General features: G+C 44.9%; 3 protein-coding genes across 6 annotated transcripts in view; 2 read left to right on the top strand and 1 right to left on the bottom strand.

Annotated features, from left to right (window-relative positions):
* Positions 1 to 5993, top strand: part of LOC100542520 (uncharacterized) — an 8370-nt gene extending 2377 nt beyond the window's left edge. For all 3 annotated transcript variants that reach the window (XM_031552717.2, XM_010708268.3, XM_010708267.4), the window contains exons 2-6: positions 2109 to 2493; positions 3526 to 3697; positions 4721 to 4896; positions 5119 to 5215; positions 5628 to 5993. In XM_031552717.2, coding sequence (XP_031408577.1) covers positions 2112 to 2493; positions 3526 to 3697; positions 4721 to 4896; positions 5119 to 5215; positions 5628 to 5784 — 984 coding nt within the window. In that variant the 5' untranslated portion in view covers positions 2109 to 2111 and the 3' untranslated portion in view covers positions 5785 to 5993. The remainder of the gene's footprint in view (positions 1 to 2108; positions 2494 to 3525; positions 3698 to 4720; positions 4897 to 5118; positions 5216 to 5627) is intronic.
* The window catches only part of LOC100544702 (uncharacterized), a 19132-nt gene extending 1611 nt beyond the window's left edge, over positions 1 to 17521 (top strand). Inside the window, exons 1-6 of one of the 2 annotated variants that reach the window (XM_010708269.4) lie at positions 9228 to 11791; positions 12256 to 12640; positions 13901 to 14072; positions 14865 to 15043; positions 15235 to 15331; positions 16176 to 17521. In XM_010708269.4, coding sequence (XP_010706571.1) covers positions 12259 to 12640; positions 13901 to 14072; positions 14865 to 15043; positions 15235 to 15331; positions 16176 to 16332 — 987 coding nt within the window. In that variant the 5' untranslated portion in view covers positions 9228 to 11791; positions 12256 to 12258 and the 3' untranslated portion in view covers positions 16333 to 17521. Of the gene's footprint in view, positions 1 to 9227; positions 11792 to 12255; positions 12641 to 13900; positions 14073 to 14864; positions 15044 to 15234; positions 15332 to 16175 lie in introns of those variants that run through there. The other variant, XM_085220061.1, reaches the window with a different exon arrangement.
* Positions 6860 to 21263, bottom strand: LOC109364155 (uncharacterized). The gene is made up of 8 exons (XM_085220065.1): positions 21017 to 21263; positions 10255 to 10372; positions 9633 to 9750; positions 8749 to 9228; positions 8410 to 8573; positions 7964 to 8086; positions 7634 to 7760; positions 6860 to 7099 (listed from the first exon to the last, which is right to left on the bottom strand). The coding sequence occupies exons 2-8, from the start codon at positions 10299 to 10301 to the stop codon at positions 7016 to 7018; spliced, it is 1143 nt and encodes a 380-aa protein (XP_085076191.1). The 5' UTR covers positions 10302 to 10372; positions 21017 to 21263; the 3' UTR covers positions 6860 to 7015.

The raw sequence follows: 21263 nt of genomic DNA, 5'->3' as shown, positions 1-21263 counted from the left end.
TTTGGTGTGACAGGAAAAGCGTGGCTTTTAGACAGAGGCACAAGACAAGTACAGATAGTGGTCCATGAGAGCACTGCGTGCTCCTCAAACCAAGGTTACTATCTGGAAAGCCTCCTTCACTTTGCAGCATTCCTTTAACTGTATTTATGCTGTTGCTAGCAATATCATTTCTTAAGATCGTACTTTGTACTTGCAGAACCCTTGCTTTTGAAGCAACACTGCAAACAGTTCCTGTGCACAACAAATGTGGATGAAATTGTGAATTTTTCCGCATGTCCACAGTAATGAGCAGAGTAATTACATGGAACATAGCCTTTTTTTTTTTTTTTTTTTCTTTTTGTGGACAAGCTGAACTGTTTAAGGCTGAATCAACTCTTGCTGCACTGCTTTGTGGCTTCCCCATGAATTGTCTTTCTGTTTGTGAAGTTTAGAAGGTGCTTCTGAAATAAATGTGGGTCTGACTCTGAGCGTCACAATGATGGTGATGCTTTCATCACGGTGAAGAAGGCAAATGATGTAATGCAGTTCTGTCTTACTTGCTTATCTCAGTCACTTGATCGTATCCATTGTCCAGGCAGTTTTCTGTTGTGTAACTGCATAAGGTTTAGTTGCTGTTCAGTCACAGTTGCTGAAGTATCATCAAGTTCTGGTAATCGAGATGCTGAATAACACTGTCACAATGACATTGTCTTGCCTTTCTGTCTGTGTGTTCTTTCTAATTTTTTCTTCTAAGGTCAGTATCATGTTGTATGTTACTCCAAGAAATAAACAGACTACAAATGGGAACATTGGCAGTATTTTCCCAACCATCTGGGGCCGGTAGATTTCAAAAGACTTCAGCTTATGGCAATAAATAATGACATATAAATATATATGACAGTTGTTGAGACCGTAATCATTTAATAGATGCAGCTGAATTAAGTTTGAGTTTGCTCAGGAGAAGGGTAATCACAGCTTTTCAGAAACTTACAGTACGTTGTTTGTCCCAGTGCTGAATTCTGAAGGCTTGCATGAGAGGACAGGAACAGCAGGAAAGTTCTGCCTGCCACAGCAGGCCCGGAATTAATCAGAATACTGCTGTGGAAGAGCGGTGCAGATTCATTCAGCACAACCCAAATCTAGGGTACAGTATATGGGACAAAGACCCAGATGTGTGAGTGGAGTGCAAGAAACAGAATCATAGGAAATCAGACCAGAATATTCCTAAGATAGGTAGCAAATCTTCTGCTTCCGTTTTTGTCAATGAGGGCCATGATTGTCAGTAAGGGCTGCAGTTTCACCCCTTAAGTTGTGGCTATCTGAGGAGCCTTTGTCTTATTGCAGAATATGATAGATTTGCGTGGGCTGTTGCAGGCAGGAGCGGGCTCAAAACTGCCTGGGCAAGGGGAAAGCTCTAGTGTGGAAGGGCTGTGTTGCCAGCGGGCCTTAGCCTTTAGCACTCTTCCCCCCGGTTCAGCCTGAAGGCATGGATGTGCAAAAGACTGACGTGTAATGCTAAATTTCAGAGGCTATACGTTCGGATGCAGCGGTTTAAAACAGTGAGAGCAAGCAGTGTAGTAGCCGTACAAGAATGGTCCTTCATTGGGCAGGTTTTTTTAGACCTAACCCCTTCCAAGTCAGGTAGGTTTGTCAGACCTGTCTGAACCTCTGGCTCCCAACACAGCCTGCAGCTTCACCAAACATAACTCATAGGCAAGCAACTTGGAGTAACTTCCTAGCAGCAGTTATGTACCACCCTTGGTGATACATCAATTTGTGAGTTAGGCCAAGAAGCTGCCAGATTGGTATGAAAGCGGTAGAGTTTCTGGACTGAAAAGAAGCTACCTGAGAGTACCTTGTAGATCCTGAACCGGATTTAGATCCGAGAAGATGACTGTACCTTGGTGTTGCAGCGTAATCCGGTGCTTAATGGAGGTATCGGACCATTTTCTAATGTAAGGCCACGCTAGTCCCAAGTGATTGTGAATTTGTGCTGTATCATTAAAAGGACTGTGAAGTGCCATTAATTTCCTGATTCACAGGTGTGAATTTAAATGATGGCCACACCATCACTGCTTGAGTGACATTCTCCTAAACAGCAGCGTACTTCTTCTATTCCTCCACTGCAGGTCATGGCAGAACAAGAGTTGCCAGGTCTTCTGATTATGGATATTGGAGGAACTCATGGTGTGCCTGAAAGCCTTGTGGCGCTTCTGAAGAAACACTTTTGCATTATCACTGTGAAAGAACTTCTTGAAAACAAAAAAGAAATGGGGAAAAAAATCCAATCCATTTTTGTGTCTGAGACCAGGCCAACTATCGACCAGGAGCTTCTAGAAAGCCTGCCTAATTTAAAAGTCATTGGAAACTCTGGTGTTGGAGTGGATCACTTAAACTTGAAAATGATTTCTAACTTTGGTGTAAAAGTGACTAACACCCCACACGCTGTTGCTGACTCAACAGCAGACATGGGAATGGCCCTAATGCTGGCGTCTGCAAGAAGACTTGTGGAAGGTAATGTTTTACATCTCATTCGATCTTATCTGCTTCTTTGGCATATCTCACCTTGCTATATTAGAGAGGATCTGTCAGAATCAGTAGTTGGGATGCTTTTGCAAGAAAACAGTGTTCTGAGAACTCTCTTTTTCAGAGGCCTCTATTTGTCTCAATCCCACCTCTTCTCAAGGCAACAGTGACAAGAGTAAGACGTTTGTCTCAATTATGTGCTTTGAAGTCATGTATGATACTGCTTAGAATAATGTGTGGGGCGTAGTTCTATCTGGATGTTCACTTAGAGTGTTGCTTATAGCTGGAAAACTGAATGAAAATGAAAATGCATCCAAATAAAAATGGCACTGCTTTTCTGTTTCCTTTTTCTGTACTTTCTAATAGTTGTACAATAGGTACATGGCATTTGGAGATGGCCACGTCCCCATTGCTGGAGCAGAAATTATGAGAGCATGTTGAGTGCTGCTCCAAAAGTAATGCCTCCTAATTCATTACATTGCCCCACCGTGCTGGAGGCAGATGTTGGTACAGCAGTAGAGGTTGGACCTTCTTTTATTAAGTTGAAGTCCAACATTATAAAGGCTTAATGAGATCGCTGGCCAAGCTAGACTCTGCAGTATAACTTCACCCCCTTCAAGAGGTATGACTGGACTGTGTTGAGATCCAGGAGGTAGATGGGGAGTTTTACTCCCGGCACAGAAAAAATAAAGTGAAGGCAGTGCTTGTGGGGTGGTAAATGCCCCAGGAGCTGTTTTTGAATTTCAAAGAAAATATCACAGACACAGAAACGTTATATCCCTAAGGTGGTAATCCCTCTCAGCAGAATACCACCATCAAGAATCTCTTCTGTGTCACTGCTTCCAGTCCTGACTGTTACACTGTCTAAAAACAGCCACCCCCATCCCCTTAAAATTATTTAGGATGTTCTGTAAGGGGTGTTCCAGAAACCAACTACTAAGACAGTGAGAAACTTTTCCCCTCTGTTTTGACCTGAATTTGTCATCAGTTCATACCTGTTTAGCATGTTTTTCCGTTCAGGCTCCCAGATAGCAGTTTCTCCAGACACTAACTATTTTGCTGCTGATTGGCTGGGAGTTGAAGTTACCAGGGCGACTCTTGGGATCATTGGGATGGGCAGAATCGGCTATAAAGTGGCTCAGAGAGCCAGAGCCTTTGAAATGAAGATCCTGTACCACAACAGGAACCGCAGGTAAAAACATTCGTTTACTGTGTGGAACTGGTCCAGGGGCAGAAATGGAAACCACAGCTCTGGCCCATGTCCCCATTCTTCCTAGGTGCTGGCAACAGCTTTAAGCAACATGAGGATCACCGCCAGTGTGCCTCCACTGCTCTCCTTGGTTCCCTGCTTCTCCCCTTGGGAAGCAGCTTCCGTTCACCTCCCCATCCTCGTTCCTCCCTTCTCAGCTATTGGCAGGTTTGAAGGAAGGGTGATGCTAACTTTTCTGAAGATGTAAGCCAAGCAAGCCAGACTCAGTCCTGCCAGAATCTTCTCTCAGGCTTCTGGCAAGGTCCCTAGTCATCCGGGCTGTCACTCCTTCCTTCAGCCCAGCCGGTTCACTCATCACCTCAATGGCAAAGATCCTCACTTGGTTTTATCGTTCCCTTTTTTTGCTTCCCCTTCCTTCCTTTTCCATCGTGAGTTCTAACTGGCAAGTCAGGCAGAGAGAGAGTTGATGGGGACTGTACAGATACATCAGCAGGAGGGAAGAATGAGAGACCTTCTGCATACCCATCCTCCTATACCTAATACCACCTGTGTGCTTTGCTTTCACATTTACATCAGTCCTCCAGGGTCCTGCCACTCCTCTGCCCTCTTGGCCTCTCCGAACTACTACCCTCTCTCCTCCCTTCTGCCACTTTGACTCACACAGAGGGTGGTGACACATGGGAACAGGTTGTAGATGCCCCATCCCTGGAGGCATTCAAGGCCAGGCTGGATGTGGCTCTGGGCAACCTGTCTGGTGGTTGGCCAGAGACTCGTGGGACTCAGGGCAGTTGAAACTGGATGATCATTGTGGTCCTTTTCAGCCCAGGCCATTCTATGATTCTATGATTCACTGGTACATAGCAATGTCTCTTCCTTTATCCTGGCTTCAAACCTCTTAATATCTATGCTGATTGAGATGATGCTTAGGATTGATTGACTGATTTGTTGACTGTTAAGAACAGTTCAGAAGAGTTGTGTCAAACTAGGTGTGCATTTTCCCTTCAGGAGCAAGGAGGAGGAGCAGGCCGTTGGTGCCTGCTACAGTGGGATGGAAGACTTGCTGCAGCAATCTGACTTTGTTATGCTGGTTGTGAACCTGACACCTGAGACTAAAAAACTGATTGGGAAAAAGGAGCTGGGGCTGATGAAACCCACAGCCACTCTTATAAACATCAGCCGAGGTAGGCATATCTCCCAGAAGTAGTTATGGCTCCGTGGTGAAGGCTAATAAAGTCTCTCTTTGTTTTGTTTGGTTGATGGTTACTAGAAAGGCATTTTACTTTCTAACAAGACGTAGATCTTTGGATTTATTTCCCTCGGGGCCCTGAGACCTTTCCCCACTCCCAGGTGAAAAAAACATGTTCACTGACTTGTTGTGGAAGAAACATACCATTTCAATGCAGGTGCAGTTATTGATCAAGACGCACTGGTGGAAGCTCTCCAGAATAAGACTATTAAGGCTGCTGCTCTGGATGTGACATACCCTGAGCCTCTGCCAAGGTAGAATAACTTGCATTCATTCTATTACTCTGGAACTTGTAAAATGCTGAGCAGAAGTGTGCTCATGACCTTGATCTCTGCGGGGAGTCTCTCGCTGTTTAAGAGCATACCCACATTTTATCTTGCGCAATCCTAAGTTGATGACCAGCTCTTCTGCCATGCCGCATTTTCAAGTCAACATGAGTGCCAAGCAAGGCACCAAGGCTAGTAGAGAGGATGGAGAAATGGGTAAGGAAATTTTCCAACGTTTTCTGCCAATCCTGTGTACGTGGCCCCTTTATATCAGTGCCATTGCTGTTTCCTGAGGTTCTGATCTCAGCAACTAGCAGAAGAATTAATTGAACGTGTGATATCCATTCTGTTCTTTCTGCTTCTTGCGGGTGTAATACGTTGTCCTTGCTGTTTCTTGCAGAAATCATCCTTTGCTGAAATTAGATAACATCATCATAACCCCGCATATTGGAACTGCAACAGTTCAAGCCACCCACATGATGGCAGAAGAAGCAATAGCAAACATGCTGTCCGTTCTCAAGTGTCAACCCGTTCCAAGTGAAGTGTTTCCCCAGTGATGTGCACCAGACAGCAGTGCTAAATCTCTGACCTATGAGAAGGCACCATTTCATGCAGAACCACTATTAGTTTTGAAAAGGAAAAAAAAGCAGCCGTGTTCCTGCACAGCTCTTTTTGTCACCATATTGCAAAGCTGGCAACTTGCTCAGCTTACTCTGTACTGACATTTACAAAATCAAAACAATGAAGTTCCACCCTTCTGTTTGAATACTTTGATGTCTTCATAACGTCACTGAATTATTCCTGTAGGGTTCCATTACTGAGTGCTGGACCCTTTTCAAGCACCATCTCTTTCTGAAGTGTGGGGGAACTGGCAAATGCAGTATGTCAGAAGTCATGGAAGCGGGGCACAGGATGGGTCTAGAGCTGGGGTGGGAAATTGGTGTCTAGCAAATGGAAATAAGGTCAGGTGACAGGAGTGAACTACAGATACGCTGTTCACCTCTGTAGGAAGAATATTCATGTGGCCAAAGCTCACCTGGAGTTGAAGGTGGTCCTTACTGTGGGAGACAGATATCAAAAAGTGCGTTTTAAAATACATCAGTAGCAAGAGGAAGATCAGTTTTTTTCTCTGAGTTACTGGAAAACACACGCAAGACAGGAGAAAGCAGCCCAAACAGGATTAAGAGGATGTTGTCTCAGAACTGACTTACAGCTATTAAGCTGTTAAGCCTGGGCTCAGAAAGCCCCACTGGCTGAGCACGTCACCTTTTGAGCAGATATTCCCGGCTTCAGCCATGGATCTGCCAGCAATATCAAGGGGCAGGATGTGGAAGGGGCCACCCTCAAGCCAGCCAAAGAAGCTGGGGGCAAAGCTGTCAGCGTGCAGATTACACAGCCACACTCGTGACACTAGAGAAGGCTCCCACTCCGAGACGGAGCTCGGAGGGAGGAGGACTGGGCTTTCCTCCTCATCTCCTCACGCAAGGTTTCTGCCTTGGACTTCACCACCCTCGCAGCACACTGTGGTGCCCATGCAGCTCCGGGTAGCCCTGCCAATGCAGGCCTGGGAACTGTGGGGAGGGGAGCACCTGGCTTTACAAGGCCCCCTCTGTAAAGCGCACGTTTCACAGCGACCAAGGAAAGACCCACGGTGTTTGGGTAATGGGGTTGGGGTTTTATTGGGTATAGGGAACGGGTGATATGGAAAGCGGCGACACGCCTGTAACAGTGTCACCGTGAGCGTCGCCAGTAGTGAAAGGTGGTCCTCGTTGAGCTGTTGGGTGACACTTAGTGGACGTCCGGCTCGGGAATCTCCCTGCTGGTGGATCTCTCGTGGTCCTTGTCGACGTGCCTGACCGCGACTCTCCGGACCTAGGGAGTTCAGTGTAAAGCTCAGTAGTTTTGTGAATGCAGAGACATGCAGCGCAACACTGCAAGTCTCTCTGCAGTACAAGAGAGTGGTTCTGCTAATCTAGGTCTAGCGAGAGCTTGCTCATGGTCCCTGTAATGTAATTGCAGCCCTTGTGGCCAGTCCCGATCTGGGGAAGCCTGCTGTGGGGCTGAGTGACCAGGCCGTGAGTCAGGCCGTGGCTGGGACTTCGGCCTGGGCACATACAGGCTGTGAGAGCGAGGTGCTCAGGGCTCTGTACTCTGGGAGGAGAAGGAGGGACTCCGGTTGGAGAATGGAGCGCCGCCAGACACTGGACGACACCTCAGACCCTTCCGCCTGCAGCTGCCTGAGCCACTCTGTGAACCTTCATCCCCAGCGCCCGCTGGCTGGAAGGGGTGTCTGTGCGGAGGTCTCCGCCTCCACAGCCAGCTGCTCTCCATCCCACAGGCCCAAGAGGGTCTTCCCTTGGCTTGCTACGGCTAGCTGTGACACGGTGCTTACGAGATCCCACTTACCACTCTACGTGCCACCTTGTCTGGCCTTGGCCCAGCTGGGGGTGCAGGTTTGTGTTCAGCTCCTGGCAGATGAAGGATGCCAGGTGCGTGTATCGATGGCCGACTCCACCACAGCACTGCAAGCTCACTGTAGGCACACAGCGGGAGGGAGTGTGAGCACAGGGAGACCGGTCTCTTGCTGGGGCTCCCAAGCTTGGTGCCTGCCACCACGGCAGGAGGTGGCTGTGCTGAGCGCCCGCTTCCAGGAAAAGCCCCTCTTTTGCCCTGGTGCTGCAGGGGGTGGGAGAAGGGCAGCGTGGGAGAGCAAACTGTCTGTGCGGAGAGCTTTACCTCTGGAGCCGGTCCTGCAGATCCTTCTCTGCATCTCTCTGTCCCTGCTGCTCACGGGACACCTGCCCCACAATGAGCTTCACCACCTCCCGCAGGGCCTCATCTGTCCTTGGAGAAAGCGTCCTGCAACAGCAAGCACAAAATCTGTCTCACTCTTCAGCTGTGACGCCCCTGCCTCTTTCTTCACCCAGTCTATTCCACACATGGCCCCACTTGGCCCCACAGACACTTTGACGCAGGACGACTTCCACGCACGTGGGCTGCCTTGGGCTCCAGAGAGGCTCGTGGCATCGGGCCCTAACCACGATCATATCCACGGCCTCAGAGCTCTCAGGGCGCTGTGTGCGGCACCACGACTCAAAAGCTGGCTTCCCTGATCCACAGCACAGGTGACTCACCACCCCCCCCACTGCCCCTGGCCTCGGATGGAGTTGGTGCACGCTTACCGTTTAGGCAAAGCAGCGCTGTCCCAGAAGACTCTGGGCGGCTCTTCCTCGGCCTCTTCCCGCTGCCCCATCATCCTCTCCATCAGGCTGGGGCTGGGGCTGGAATGCTCTGTCTCGCTCTCAGACAGAGAGATGACATATTCTTTCTCAGAGGCAGAGGGTTCCTGTATAGGAAAAGACACTCAGCACTGTGGTGCTGCTTCCCAGCATGCAGCTCCCCGCAAGACCATTCCAGTGGGGACTGCAGTGGGGCAGGAAAAGAATCAGGAGAGGGACCATGCAGTCTCAGCTCCCCTGGATGGGAAGGTGCTGCTGCTTTCTTGCAGAGCTGCAAAGTACCTGGGCCGCTGGCATCTCCACCTCTTCCGGCTCAGCTTCCGTGTCCTTCACTTGCTTTTGCTGCTCGTCTTTTCCCGCTTTCTTCTCTTGCAACTTTGGCTGCTGCTTTTTCTGCATCATTTTTGGAAATTTATTCACCTCCTGCTTCACCTTCTTTGCCTCCTTCTCCTTCTTCATCTTCACCTCCTTCACCTTCTTTGCCTCCTTCTCCTTCTTCATCTTCACCTCCTTCACCTTCTTTGCCTCCTTCTCCTTCTTCATCTTCACCTCCTTCACCTTCTTTGCCTCCTTCTCCTTCTTCATCTTCACCTCCTTCACCTTCTTTGCCTCCTTCTCCTTCTTCATCTTCACCTCTTTCACCTTCTTTGCCTCCCTCTCCTTCCTCACGTTCTTCCCCTTCTCCTCCTTCTCCTTCCTCACATTCTTCCCCTTTCCCTCCTTTCCCTTCTTGGTCTTTTCAGGCTTTTTCTCGAGGGCGGCCTAAATGCAACAACAGGCAACGTTAGTCTCTGGGGAGGCTGAGGGCTTTTCCTTCCTGACTCCAGGAACCCTCTATCTCCTGCCTTTCTGGTTTGCTGCCAGGCTCCTGTGGACTCGACTGAGGAGCCCTTCTGTAACAGCCAGGAAAATAAACAACCACTGGGCTAAATGCATCTGGCAGCTGGCAGTTCTAGACAAGCAGTCGGGAACATCCCCAGATCAGCTCTTGGGGTGGCTTTCGGGAGGCTAACGGAAGTGGACAGCTTATTCTCAAGTGCCCTCGCAACTGATCTCTCTTCAAGCGAGGTGTCACGTGAACACGCAGTGAAGAACGCTCTGAGAATCAGAGATGCATTTCTACAGTTCAGTAAGGCAAATGTGCTGCAGCAGTCTGTGTCACGTACCCTTTTCTTCTCCATCGCTATGGCAAAGAAGTCCACCATCCTGGGACCCAACAGAGGAACTACTTTCTCTTGCTGTTCTTTTTCTGGCAAGGGTCTCCCCGGGATGGCCGGTAGCTGCCTGTAAAGACACGGTGGGGAGAGCTGACAGGAGGGCAGGAGGTGCTGGGTCTGCAATGCGTGCTTGAAAGTGTTTCAGCAGCTTCCTCAGCAAAAAAAGAGTCTGCAAGAGCCCCCAAACGACTGATCTGGTCTCTACCACTTCCCTTGGAGACCTGGGAACAGCCTGCAGTGCTGACAGCAGCCCAGAAACACGCTCACTACTATTCAAACGCTCCTAGGAAAGGAACGCCCTCATCCCTTCTCGGGACGTTTCTTGTCACTTTGGGCACCAGGCTTGGCAAACAGAAAGGCCCGGTTCACTTCCATCTGAAGGGAAGCAAGAAAGTCTCCGCGCTCTTGCAGGGTGCATTTGCCATTAGTTCCCCAGCTAAGAAGGGATGCTACGGGACGTTTGTCATGCAGAGCTGCTTGAGTTCATACAGCCGCTGGATCCGGGAGAAACTTCACTCCCACAGAGGCAAGAGCATGGCATCGCCCGCATTTCTTCTGCCAGGAGTCTCACCTGGTGCGAGGCTCTTTCTCCTCGGCTGTCTGGTCTCTCCCCGGCATTCCAGTCAGTGCCGGTAACCTCTTTGGAGAAAGCGCTGCTCGATGAAGGAGGCGCGTCTCGCAAAGGTCCCCTACAAAGAGGAAAGGAGAAAACTTCAGACAAGTTGCGTTTCTGACACGGTTTTGGTCCGACTCTTCCTGACTGTGGGGCAGAAACAAAAGGACTACATCAAATAGCTGAGACTTACAGTGACATGCACAGCTCTCAGGGAGTAAATGCTTTCTGCAAACTGCCTGCCAGTTTTTACCTCTGTTTTTAGCTGCTTGCACTCTCCAGAAAGTTAGCAATCTGAAGTACCTCAGATGCCTACCTCCAAGTTTCTTTTTTCCTCTGAACTATCTAATTTGTTTAATGAGGCCCAGTCAATGGAAATCAAACTGATAATCCAGTAATAAAAATTGATAAATTTTTGAGAGTTGCAAAACTGACAACAGGTGATTAATGCTCTAATCAGATCAATAATACTTTTGAATTTCATGTTCTACATTTTATTAGTCCAGCTACTGCAGAACCTCAAAGAAATGTTTGTCACTACTTATGAATCCCAACAGCATGATTTTAGAAATTAGAACCAGGGTTCAGGAACGCACTAGCTTATCTTCTGAAACTCTGGTTGTAACCAGTTTATTTAAGAGAATCTACTCCAAAGGATCGTTTCACTCAAAACATATGCAAAGATGTGGCTCTGAGGCTGCTGCTGTTGGCACAGTTTTGTGTTCTTCAATTGCAGGATGGTCTACGTACCCTTATAGGATGCACCTTTCTCAGAGGGCTTCAAACTTCATTTTTGCACAAGTGTTGGCAGAGCTTATCAATAGAGCTCTAGACTAGGTTTGAATGGAAAACTGGCTAAAACCAATCTGAGCAGGTGTAAGACGGGATAGCACACCAACATTTTAGAGAGTGCGTGCTAACGAGACCCTTGAGTGTTTTTCATGACATGCCGAGTGTAATGGAGCACATTTGAAATATTTGTACACCAATGTAAGCAGCATGAGGAACAAGGAAGAGAAGCTAGATGTCTTGGGTCAGAACCAGAGAGATGTCATCCTTGGTATAACTAAAACCTGGTTGGAAGAGTTTTGTGACTGGTGTGTCATAATGGACTGACATTTCCAGGCTCTTCAGAAGGCTTCTTATGTTTTTTGTTTTTGTTTTTGTTTTTGCTTTTTTCCCAGAGGAGCAAACAATAAAAATCGGAAGGGAAAAAAAATAACACCTACAGTACAATATTTGTCACCTTTATAAAATCGTGAAGACTTTCCATTATTCTGGAATACAGTCAGGTTTCTTGAAGGAGTGGTAAAATGAACGTTTAGCACAGCAACTGTAGACAAAGAGCCAGATATTCACAAGCAAATAGTGAAAACACCACTAACAAGACAGCAGTCTGCACTGCTGTAGGGAATTCCTGTATTTTCAGTCCTCCAACAGCACCCTGCTCTCTCCTCACCCCCAGCTCTTGACAAGATCCCATTGAAAACCAAAGGTAACTAAAAATGGCCTTTTTTTTTTTTAAACAGCTGTCTGTTCACAGATTTTCTGGAAACCACAAAGAAGTGGTCAGTGATTTCTGAAGAAAAATAATCTAACGCTTTTTTAACTTGAGTGCTGAAGTCCTTATTTAAAAACACATATCTAAGCAACTACGGTTAAAAAGTCACTAGTGTCATCTCAGGACAGGAGGCTGGAAAAAGAAAGAATTGAAAAATTAACCTGTATCACAAAGTTCATGATGAACCTGTGCAATTTACTTTCAGGAGTTAGATTAGTTCCAGCATTTTTCTAAAATTCTTGTCCGAAACTGCTTAGCCCCCTATCTAAATATATAGTTCATTATCTCTCTTGTCATAGTTGTCATGAACAAGAGCATGAAAGCGATGAGTCTTTAAAATATTTGGAAAAAATTATTTGTATTTCTTTTGATGTCACGTCTCTTTCTTCTTTGTGCAGACGATGGAGGGAGAAGAGCTGCCTGGGCTTTTGGTAAATGAAATCGGAGGAGTGCATGGGATACTGCATGAGCATGTGGAGTTTCTGAAGAAGCACTTCTGCCTCATCACTATGAAGGAATTTCTTGAAAGCAAAAAGAATATGAGAAAAAAGGTCCAAGCAATCTATTTGTGGTGGCACAAACCAGTCATTGACAAAGACCTCCTCCAGAGCCTGCCAAACTTGAAAGTGATTGCAAATTCAGGAGTAGGAATGGATCATCTGGATCTGAAACTTGTATCTGGCTTTGGTGTGAAAATGGCTAATGCTCCACGTGCTGTCTCCAGTAGCACAGCAGATACTGGGATGGCTTTGCTGCTGGCATCTGCTAGAAGACTAGTAGAAGGTAATACCGATTCGTTTTTTGTGCATTTTCTAGAAATGCTACAATTTACATGCCATTAGTTTGACTTTCTGAAGATATCCATAGTGTAACAAAAAGTGAATAGCTAACTGTATTGGGCTGGAAAATTGAAGATTTTGTATTTTGATATATTCTACATATATTCAATATCCAAATTGCTACACCTTACAGAAACGCTTCTATTTCAACCAGGAATAAATAAAATCATAAGAGTTTGTTTTTCACAGTTCACCAGCATGGGTTGCAAATATTTGAGCAACACGTTATATTCAAATAAAACACTGCTTTATGGACAGAGCTTGGTCTTAGAAGCTGGAACTGAGGAATTTAAGGTGCATCAGCAATCATCGAAGCAGGTTGCTCCACTGTCTGTTAGCAGCACCCCTTTGAGTTGCTTCCAAAATTTTCAGTTTTTTTCTTGCTGCTTCCCCAGATTAACCCATCCTTGGCTTGGTTAGAATGTCTCCAGCTTCAGGAAAAGATTTATCCTACAAAATTTAATTGCCATTGATTTGCTACCTGTACCAGAGGAGTCATAGAAACTCAAAGGGGGGAGATTACTCTGGTGGCATTTCTAATAGCTGTCCTCTGGCACGATCTGAGGCATTTTTTGTTACTTCCACAATATTCTGCTTGTATTTAAAAAGAGCTGGCCATATCAGAAGACACAAACATCAGAAGCGTCTCTCCTTGCTAGCTGGCTAATAATCTCTGTCTCGCTGTGCATACAAGTTTATTTTCTGTTTGTGTGGCTACCCAAAATTTGGCAGGTTTAACAGATAATCTGTGGAAATAATTGAGTAGTGATTTTTAAAGAAGTCACGCTTCCTTTTCAAAGAAGAGATGAACAGGAAACCTATTCTTATTCTAAATAGCAACACCAACATCTTGTGGTATTCTAAGTGTGGTTTTTCCAACCTGTACAATGTCACTGGCAGTAATGATTTTGATTATGGATGAAGAGGAGATCAATATTCTTACAAGTCTCATTTGTTATAGCAATTTTTAGGGGAGATTTATTAAAATGCTTTTAATGGATGGTAAGAACAAATGGGAAATGTCACACATGGCAGGGAAATACGTTGTATTAGGAAATCGCCTAGGATGTTACAGAAAAGGCTGCTGTTTAGAACTGTGTATTTGCACTTGTGAAACGTGTGTGCTGCAGTAGCACTTTGAGTGTGCCATGTTCACCTGTGCTGGACCTCATTCATTCATCATCCTGGATATTTATTTTTGTAGGCTATCATGTTGCCGTTTCCCCGGGTATGGAGTACTGTGAGGCTGATTTTCTTGGAGCTGAAGTTACTGGAGCTACTCTGGGGATCATTGGCATGGGCAGCATTGGATATAAGATTGCTCTGAGAGCCAGAGCGTTTGAGATGAAGATTTTGTACCACAACAGAACACGGAGGTAAAGACCCTAATTGCAGCAGAAACTGCCTTTTATATGGTCAGTATTTCCTTTCCAAGAAATTATGTAATTATGTCAGGAATACAGAGAGAAATGTGCAAAAAATACTAGACCAATCCCTCCTTCTCAGGATTTAGAAAGAAGCCCTTCAGACTTTCTTTATAAACCACAGAGAAAAGAAAATAAAGCACAATTTTTATTTATTTACCTATTTATTTACCTGTTTACTTATTTGCTGGTCGTCACTATCTCCCTCTGTTTAGTATTTCTTAATCTTCAATGTATATCTAAGTGTGCTGTCGTGCACATTGCAACAGAAGTGAAAAAAATGGGATGTTTTAAATCCATTTACATTTCTGCCTTGTGTGCTGAAGCAAGACGCACTCTGCATGTTGCTAAAGGTGGCTATAATTCCAGTCTGTTCCTTACTCAATCCCTGTCTGTTGACCTCGACACTGAACAAAGCCAACAAAATGGATGCATTAGAGACACTTGGTCCAAAGTGACACTGAGCTTATTTTCCTAGTGTGATTTCTTTCCTTATTTCTAGATTAGAGATAATTCAAAGTCCTTCTCTTGCAAACAAGAGCAAAAAAATTCACACAGTCTCCTCTGTTTGCTTCTTTAGTTCCCGAAGTCCAGGCAAGAAAACAGAAATGGCAGTTATCCTTTTTTACTGTGAAAAATTCAAACTAGAATTCTGACTTTAATTTGGGATCTTTTGGTGTTGCTACATGCTTTATTACTTAGAGATGCTCTGAAATGCAGTGTGATCCTTTGTTTCCCCGTCAGGAAAGAGCAGGAAGAGCAAGCTGTTGGTGCCATTTACTGTGAAAAGATGGATGATTTGCTCTGCCAGGCAGATTTTGTGATGGTGGTGGTGAGCCTGACGCCTCAGACACACAAGCTGATCGGGAAAAGAGAGATGGAACTGATGAAACCCACAGCTACTCTCGTTAACATCAGCCGAGGTGGTATTTGGGAAATTTGTAGTATTTGCTGCCTGACTACCAAATACGAGCCAGCTCGTTTTGTGGAGCTGTGCATGTGCTGAAAACAGAGCAGGCATGGCAAAAATTCCTCACTCCCCCTTTCCGCCCTTTTTCCTGTCTGAAACTATTACCTGCAAATCGTGCTCAGCGTTACTGTTACTCCAACCCAGGTGCCGTGGTGGACCAAGAGGCATTGGTGATAGCTCTGCGCACTGGTGTTATCGGGGCTGCAGCTTTGGACGTCACCTACCCAGAGCCGCTGCCCAGGTCACCATCTCATTTGTTCTTATTCCTCAGAAACACTGCATGAGGCTGTCAGGCAGGGGTCATAGAGATGCATCTCCTACTGCTCCTGGGCTGCACATTTGTGTGAAATCGCTGTGAATGAGGGATGCGGCCCAGATGTTGGAACTGAAAACAGGCCGAAGGGAAGCGTGGGTACCAGGAAACTGCACGAGGGAGCTTGTGTGTGAGGGGACTATTAGGCCACTCCACAAAATCACCCTCTGAAGGTACACGTGTGCTTCGCTCCCTGGTTTACCTAAAGGTGCAAGATATTGAATATGCAGAAGCTGGTTGAATCAGCCCTCCTTAGACCTGCTGCACTGTCCCAAATTTTCCCTCTGCACAGGCTTGTTTCTCCAGTACAAAGCTGAAGTACTGCACACCTCCTGGGCTCAGAGGCTATAGGCACATTTGCCAGAACGGTTCCTTGGGGAGACAACTGAAGTGGCTGGCCTTTGGGGTTTGGGGACCCAGGGGCCCAGGACATTGCTGTCCATTACCTGAGCTGCGTAACTACAGCTCAGAGCATTGTGTAGTGTTAATATGCTGGGAGTGCTAAATCTCTATTCTGTAGTGCAAATTGCTGCTCGTTGCAAAAATCTGTTTGTGGTCTTGGGCAAAAGAGCATAGTGTCGATACTTAACACATTCTTTTAACATCCAGAGTTATTTGAACACAGGTGATTAAAGTCTACACACAAAAGTAGGATTTGTAAAGTTACATTAAATTATCTTTATAGTTAAATGCAGTGTGAAAGCCTAAACAAGACTCTTCTTCATTTGGATAAATGACAGTATGTTTTAACTTTCTTTATTTTCCCTTCTAGAGATCATCCATTATTGAAACTGAAGAATGTAATTATAACACCTCACCTTGGCATTAAAACAGACAAGGCTACCCGCATGATAACAGAGGAAGCAGTTGAAAACATATTAGCAGCTCTTACTGGTCTTCCCATGCCTAGTGAAGTGTTCCCGAGCTGAAGAACAAAAGGAGCTCTAAATATTTCTGTTCTTTTCCTTTTCCCAATCAGCTCTAAATGCTTTTATTCTTTTTTTTTTTTTTCCCCCCCATTAGGAGACACCTGTTCAGAATGGGCAGGGAGAACTCTGGCCGAGTCTCACATGTAATGAGGCCTTTACAATTTTAATTTCCTTGTGAAAGGACAAACTGCTCCTCACTTCCAGCTGTGGAAAAATGCATGCAGGCTTTTAAAGGCTCTGGGAGAAATAACTTCTGATTGCCTACTTACTTGCAGGTTTTGAAAGGCTCCCTAGAAATGATGTTTTAATTTGTTTTAAAATGTCTCAGCATTCTGTCCTAGTCCTAGAAAACTTTGGAACTAGTATGTCTGACTAAAGGAAAGAGGTAACACAAAAGGGAAAATAGCAATTTTACATCAGTATTTTAAAAAATATATAGGAGTCCTAAAGAACATGTCTGTTTAGATTACATAGTTCACCTCATTCATACTGTATTAGATATCAAAGCAAACAGTGCAAGCTACCTGCTAGAAATATTAGTCACCTTCTATATGGAAGTCTCCTTCTAAAGTAGCACCTGAGACCTGAAATGCTGAGACAAATATCAATTTTCAGAAACACGCTCAGTATCATTTATTCCAAGCAGAAGATCTGAGCTGACAGTTTGAAGTATTAGTTGCAAACAACAGCACTAATGAAAAACAGTCTCCAAAATGGACGTGCTGCCATGTTTGGAATACCAAACTTACTTGAGGTCTACCTTTAGTATTTTCAACTTAGCACTAAATATTCGGAAGAATGCTTGTAAGACTCCAGCAACACTCTATAACTCAGAAGGAACACGAGAAGTGGTTTGAGAAAACAAACACCATTGAAGCCCAAGTCAGTAAGATTTCCTTTGTGTCACTGCTTCTGCAGGAATAACTATATTTGAAGCGAGACACAACAGTGAGCATCAGTACTACAAAGATTAGAAATAGCAAGTTGACAAACTGTTTTTAAGGCTGCGATTACCATAGTAAAAAAGCAATATGCCATGGCATTACCACACTAGAAACAGCATCTCTAATGCAATTAATTATTTCAATTTCCGCAGGAAAACTCTCTCTCTGAATAGAAGAATGTTCATCCACCTCACTAAAACTTATGTACACTCTGCTGTCTTAAAATACAAACTACCAGTGCACAACTCGAAGTGTCACTGCTATGTATGCTATTATTTAGTATGGTTTTATGATCAGTGTGATTATTCATTAGTACCATTTATAGCAAAATTGCCCATAAGCGCAGCTCGGATTCTGTCTGCAGTCTTATAAATTTTTATAAATCTTTTCAGAGTCATTTCCACCTCCTGTTTCTTAGAGCAGGTTCTCACTTGTGCATGCCAGTACACACTTCCTTCCACCAGCTTTAAGTACAAAGGCTGCTCTGAAAATAGTGCCTTCTATTTTATTACGTTGGCCCAGAGGCTGAACCTTCCTGCCAACATTCCATAATATTTTGTTGCCACGTGACAGATGGCAGCAGAGGGGCAGTCTGACAAAATGATGTCTGACATGGAAGTATGTGTGAAGCAAAGGTGAGGAATTCCTCCACCAGGAAAAATGGGATTCATCGATGCTTGCTTAATGTTTATGGAGACCAAACAGTGAATGTTAGCATACCTAGGTTTTGGACCAACCTGTGTATCACAACTCTAGTGGCTCAGGGAAAGAAATTACTGTAGCTTTTAAGGAGCAGCAATTTTGCTGACAAGAATTTTAGGACCGTCCCATGTACCTTCTACAAAAGACCTCCTGTTCCCTGAGGTACAGGCACCCACTATGTGTTTGACCAGCATGATCCTGACAAATGTAAGTCTACCCTTTCATAATAAAAGGCTAAGTGACAAATTGCAAAGCTGAAAACAAAGCCACCAGTATCTACAGTAACAGATTAAAAAAAAAAAAAAAATACCATGTATTAGATTAATATCCACAAACTAGAGAAAACGAGCAAGAGTTTGCACATACAAACTTTTCTCCAGATTGAAACAGAAGCAGCAAACAGAATCGGTTGCATCATTTCCCGAGCACCCAAAACAACAGAATGCACTTGTCATTTGCTTGCTTTTACTGCCACTGCTGCAGATATCTAGGAGTCTGTGCTGCTCTTCTAGAGAAGTGCTCCTTGCCAGTGCAGTGCTTCAGACAGAGTGCTGGGCAGCTGCCAGCTTGGAAGGATGGGTTTGATTTAAATACAACACCTAATTACTTGATATTGCCTTACAAACTGGAAATCATGACTTGAAGTACAGCTTCCTAACAATGTCTTCAGGAAGCAACTGCCTCTTACCTCAACTTACCTCTGGGCAGCCTGGTCTAGTATTGAATGTGGAGGTTGGTGGCCCTGCATGTGACGGGGGGGGTGGAGATTCATGGTCCTTGAGGTCCCTTCCAACCCTGGCCATTCTGTGATTCTGTGATTCAGTGATTATCTTCAAATTACACCACAAGAAATACTCCTCCATTTCCTACCTTTCCTCAATCTAAATATTTATTGAATAATAGCAAATTTACTTACATACAGTTAAGGATATCTTTCCGTGCTGTTTCCCACCTCTTATTCTAAGATTGTACTTGGAAGACATAATACCTTCAGTTTTAAAATCTCTAAAAAAAGAATAAAACAATGCAGCAGACAAATGCAGCAAAATGTAATAGTTATTCTGCTAGTGCAGGTTTGTTCGGAACGTTTGGACAGGCACACTGTGTATGATCTAGCAGAGACTGCTGCTGCAATAGTCTAATGAGATGCAGGCCTTACCTAAAGCAAGCAGGCAGGTTAGTGGTGGTGCTTCATGATGGCTTCCAATCAGTGAAATCAAATGTATATCAAATGCATCAAATGTTCTTGTGGCGTAATTTGTGAAGAAGAGGTAGTTGCTTCTTTGGGTTGGCCTTGCCTGAAAAGCAAAACCATGAGAATACAGACGTCCTGGTTGTGTTTGGTTGGTTGGTGTGTGTGTGTATTTAATGTCTTTATTTTTCCCTATGCATCCTGCTCACATATAACACTACTTTAAACATAGAAGGAACATATATCCCCACCCAATTTCAGGCTTAAACCAGGTTAAACATCCCAGCTAGGAAATGTATTACGTTGTGCACAAGTCTCTTAGGCTGATGCCATATTTCAAAACCTTACCTTAAGAAAAAATCATTATGCAAGCACCTTGTCAACACTGCAGACATCGCCTTGTCATGCAGTAGTATACAGAAACCAATGGCAATGTATAATAATTAATGAAACCAGGAGTTAAGTTGTGCAATGCTTCTTTCTCAGTAGACAGAGAAATTATGAATTTCAGAGACCTTTGCCACAATGCCAGTATAATAGATCTCTCTCAGCAATAATAAAATATTAGCATACAGCAGTACTTCTTTTTCCAATGCAAGGTACCTAAAATACTGCAGTGGACTTGTGCAACACTCTCACCTGCAACATATGCACATATCTCAAGCTGCTGTTTGCCTGCTGCCCATGCAATGCTATTGTGACATTCTGGCAGTTCAAACAGCTCTTCAGACATTCAGAATGTAAGCAACTTCCTGACCCCTTCTGTCACATATTTTGCTCTATTTAATATCAGCCCCTGAAACAAATTTGAAAATTTGCTGAAGTGACACAAAGCAACTTGGAAGCTGTCTGATTCTCTCCGCATCTAGCTACATAACCAAGCTCATTTTCTTGACATTTAATATATGTGTCTTCTTAAAGAAGAACAGTGCTTTGAATACTTGATCGCCTATTCTTTGTCTAGAGCTATCTTCATTCTGTTAATCCAAATTTGTTGATTTGACACACAAGTGGGATAACTACTGCGTTGATCTTTGAAAGGTTTTTGTTTGTTGTTGGATTCGTTGACCTTCAGTACTAAAATTCCGTAGAAAATTAGTTGCTAGAATGTCTCTTGTCTTCTACTTTACAGTGACCCTTTAATCTCAGGCACTGTTACATAAGCAGTAAGTTAAAAGATCACCCATTACGTCTTATCGGCAAACTCACAAGAGGTTGATGTGAAACATGAAATGTGTAAACATTAAATGTTTATTGCTTTCTTTTAAAGAAAGGCCAAAAACTGAACTCATACTAGGAATCCAGTCACTGTGCTTTAACCTCATCTAGCTAGCTCATGGATTTTCGGTTTAAAGTCTAACCACGAGAACTTGAAATTCATGTCAATAAGTGATACTCAAAAGTCATCGACAGGATAAAAAAGGATGGTTATGTATCATTTTGCATTAGACAGTCTAGTTATTGTAGAGAGGAGCTCAGGTTGAACTTGATTGCCTGAATGTTCAGCATTCCAAAATGTTTGGTAGAACTCGAGGAGACAGAATTGTATGCAATTGTCCAATTGCAAAGTGCTGCAGAACTCAGGACAGGTACAGTCGTTCACAAGTGCTGGTCACTTCTCGGCTCGGAAGGAAAAGAGACCCATGTCTCAGGTGGGGTTTTCTGGCTCTCAGCTGCTCCTACCATACAGGTCAGAGCCTTCCTTGAGTGTTTTGCTCACCATCTACACAGCAAGAGGAACCGCCTCAGAACCACAGAATCATAGAAGGGGCCTCAAGGATCATCAAGTTCCAAAATCTGAGCTGTTTCGAAGGTCTCAATGGTACAGAATCAGCTCACGCCTTACCATATGTATCCAGCTGAAACCACTCGTTAACCCACGTTATCCCCTTTCTCACGAAGCCACGCGGACAAGCTCCGATCCCCACCACGCCAAAACGCCGGCCGCAGCCGCCGGCACCTTTTCCAGGACCGGCTCTTCCCCCCTCTCCTCCTTCTCCTGCTCCTCCTCCTCCTTCGCCTCCTCCCCTCGCTGTCGTGCTGCAGGCCCGCGTTGGCGAGCGCGGCGCGGAGGTGAGCGGCGTAGGGGCCCG

This window comes from Meleagris gallopavo, chromosome 3 (assembly GCF_905368555.1).
Source record: "Meleagris gallopavo chromosome 3, MGAL_WU_HG_1.1, whole genome shotgun sequence".
Taxonomy (NCBI): Eukaryota; Metazoa; Chordata; class Aves; order Galliformes; family Phasianidae; genus Meleagris; species Meleagris gallopavo.
Note: the sequence above shows the minus strand (reverse complement) of the source record. Positions and strands in the feature narration are given on the sequence as shown.

Excerpts from the sequence above, each read along its gene's own strand:
- LOC109364155 (XM_085220065.1), bottom strand. The coding sequence starts at position 10,301 with ATGCCGGGGAGAGACCAGACAGCCGAGGAGAAAGAGCCTCGCACCAG. Across the intron at positions 9,229-9,632 it reads TAGCGATGGAGAAGAAAAGG|GCCGCCCTCGAGAAAAAGCC; the intron begins GTACGTGACACA and ends TGTTGCATTTAG. Across the intron at positions 8,574-8,748 it reads TGGAGATGCCAGCGGCCCAG|GAACCCTCTGCCTCTGAGAA; the intron begins GTACTTTGCAGC and ends TTTCCTATACAG.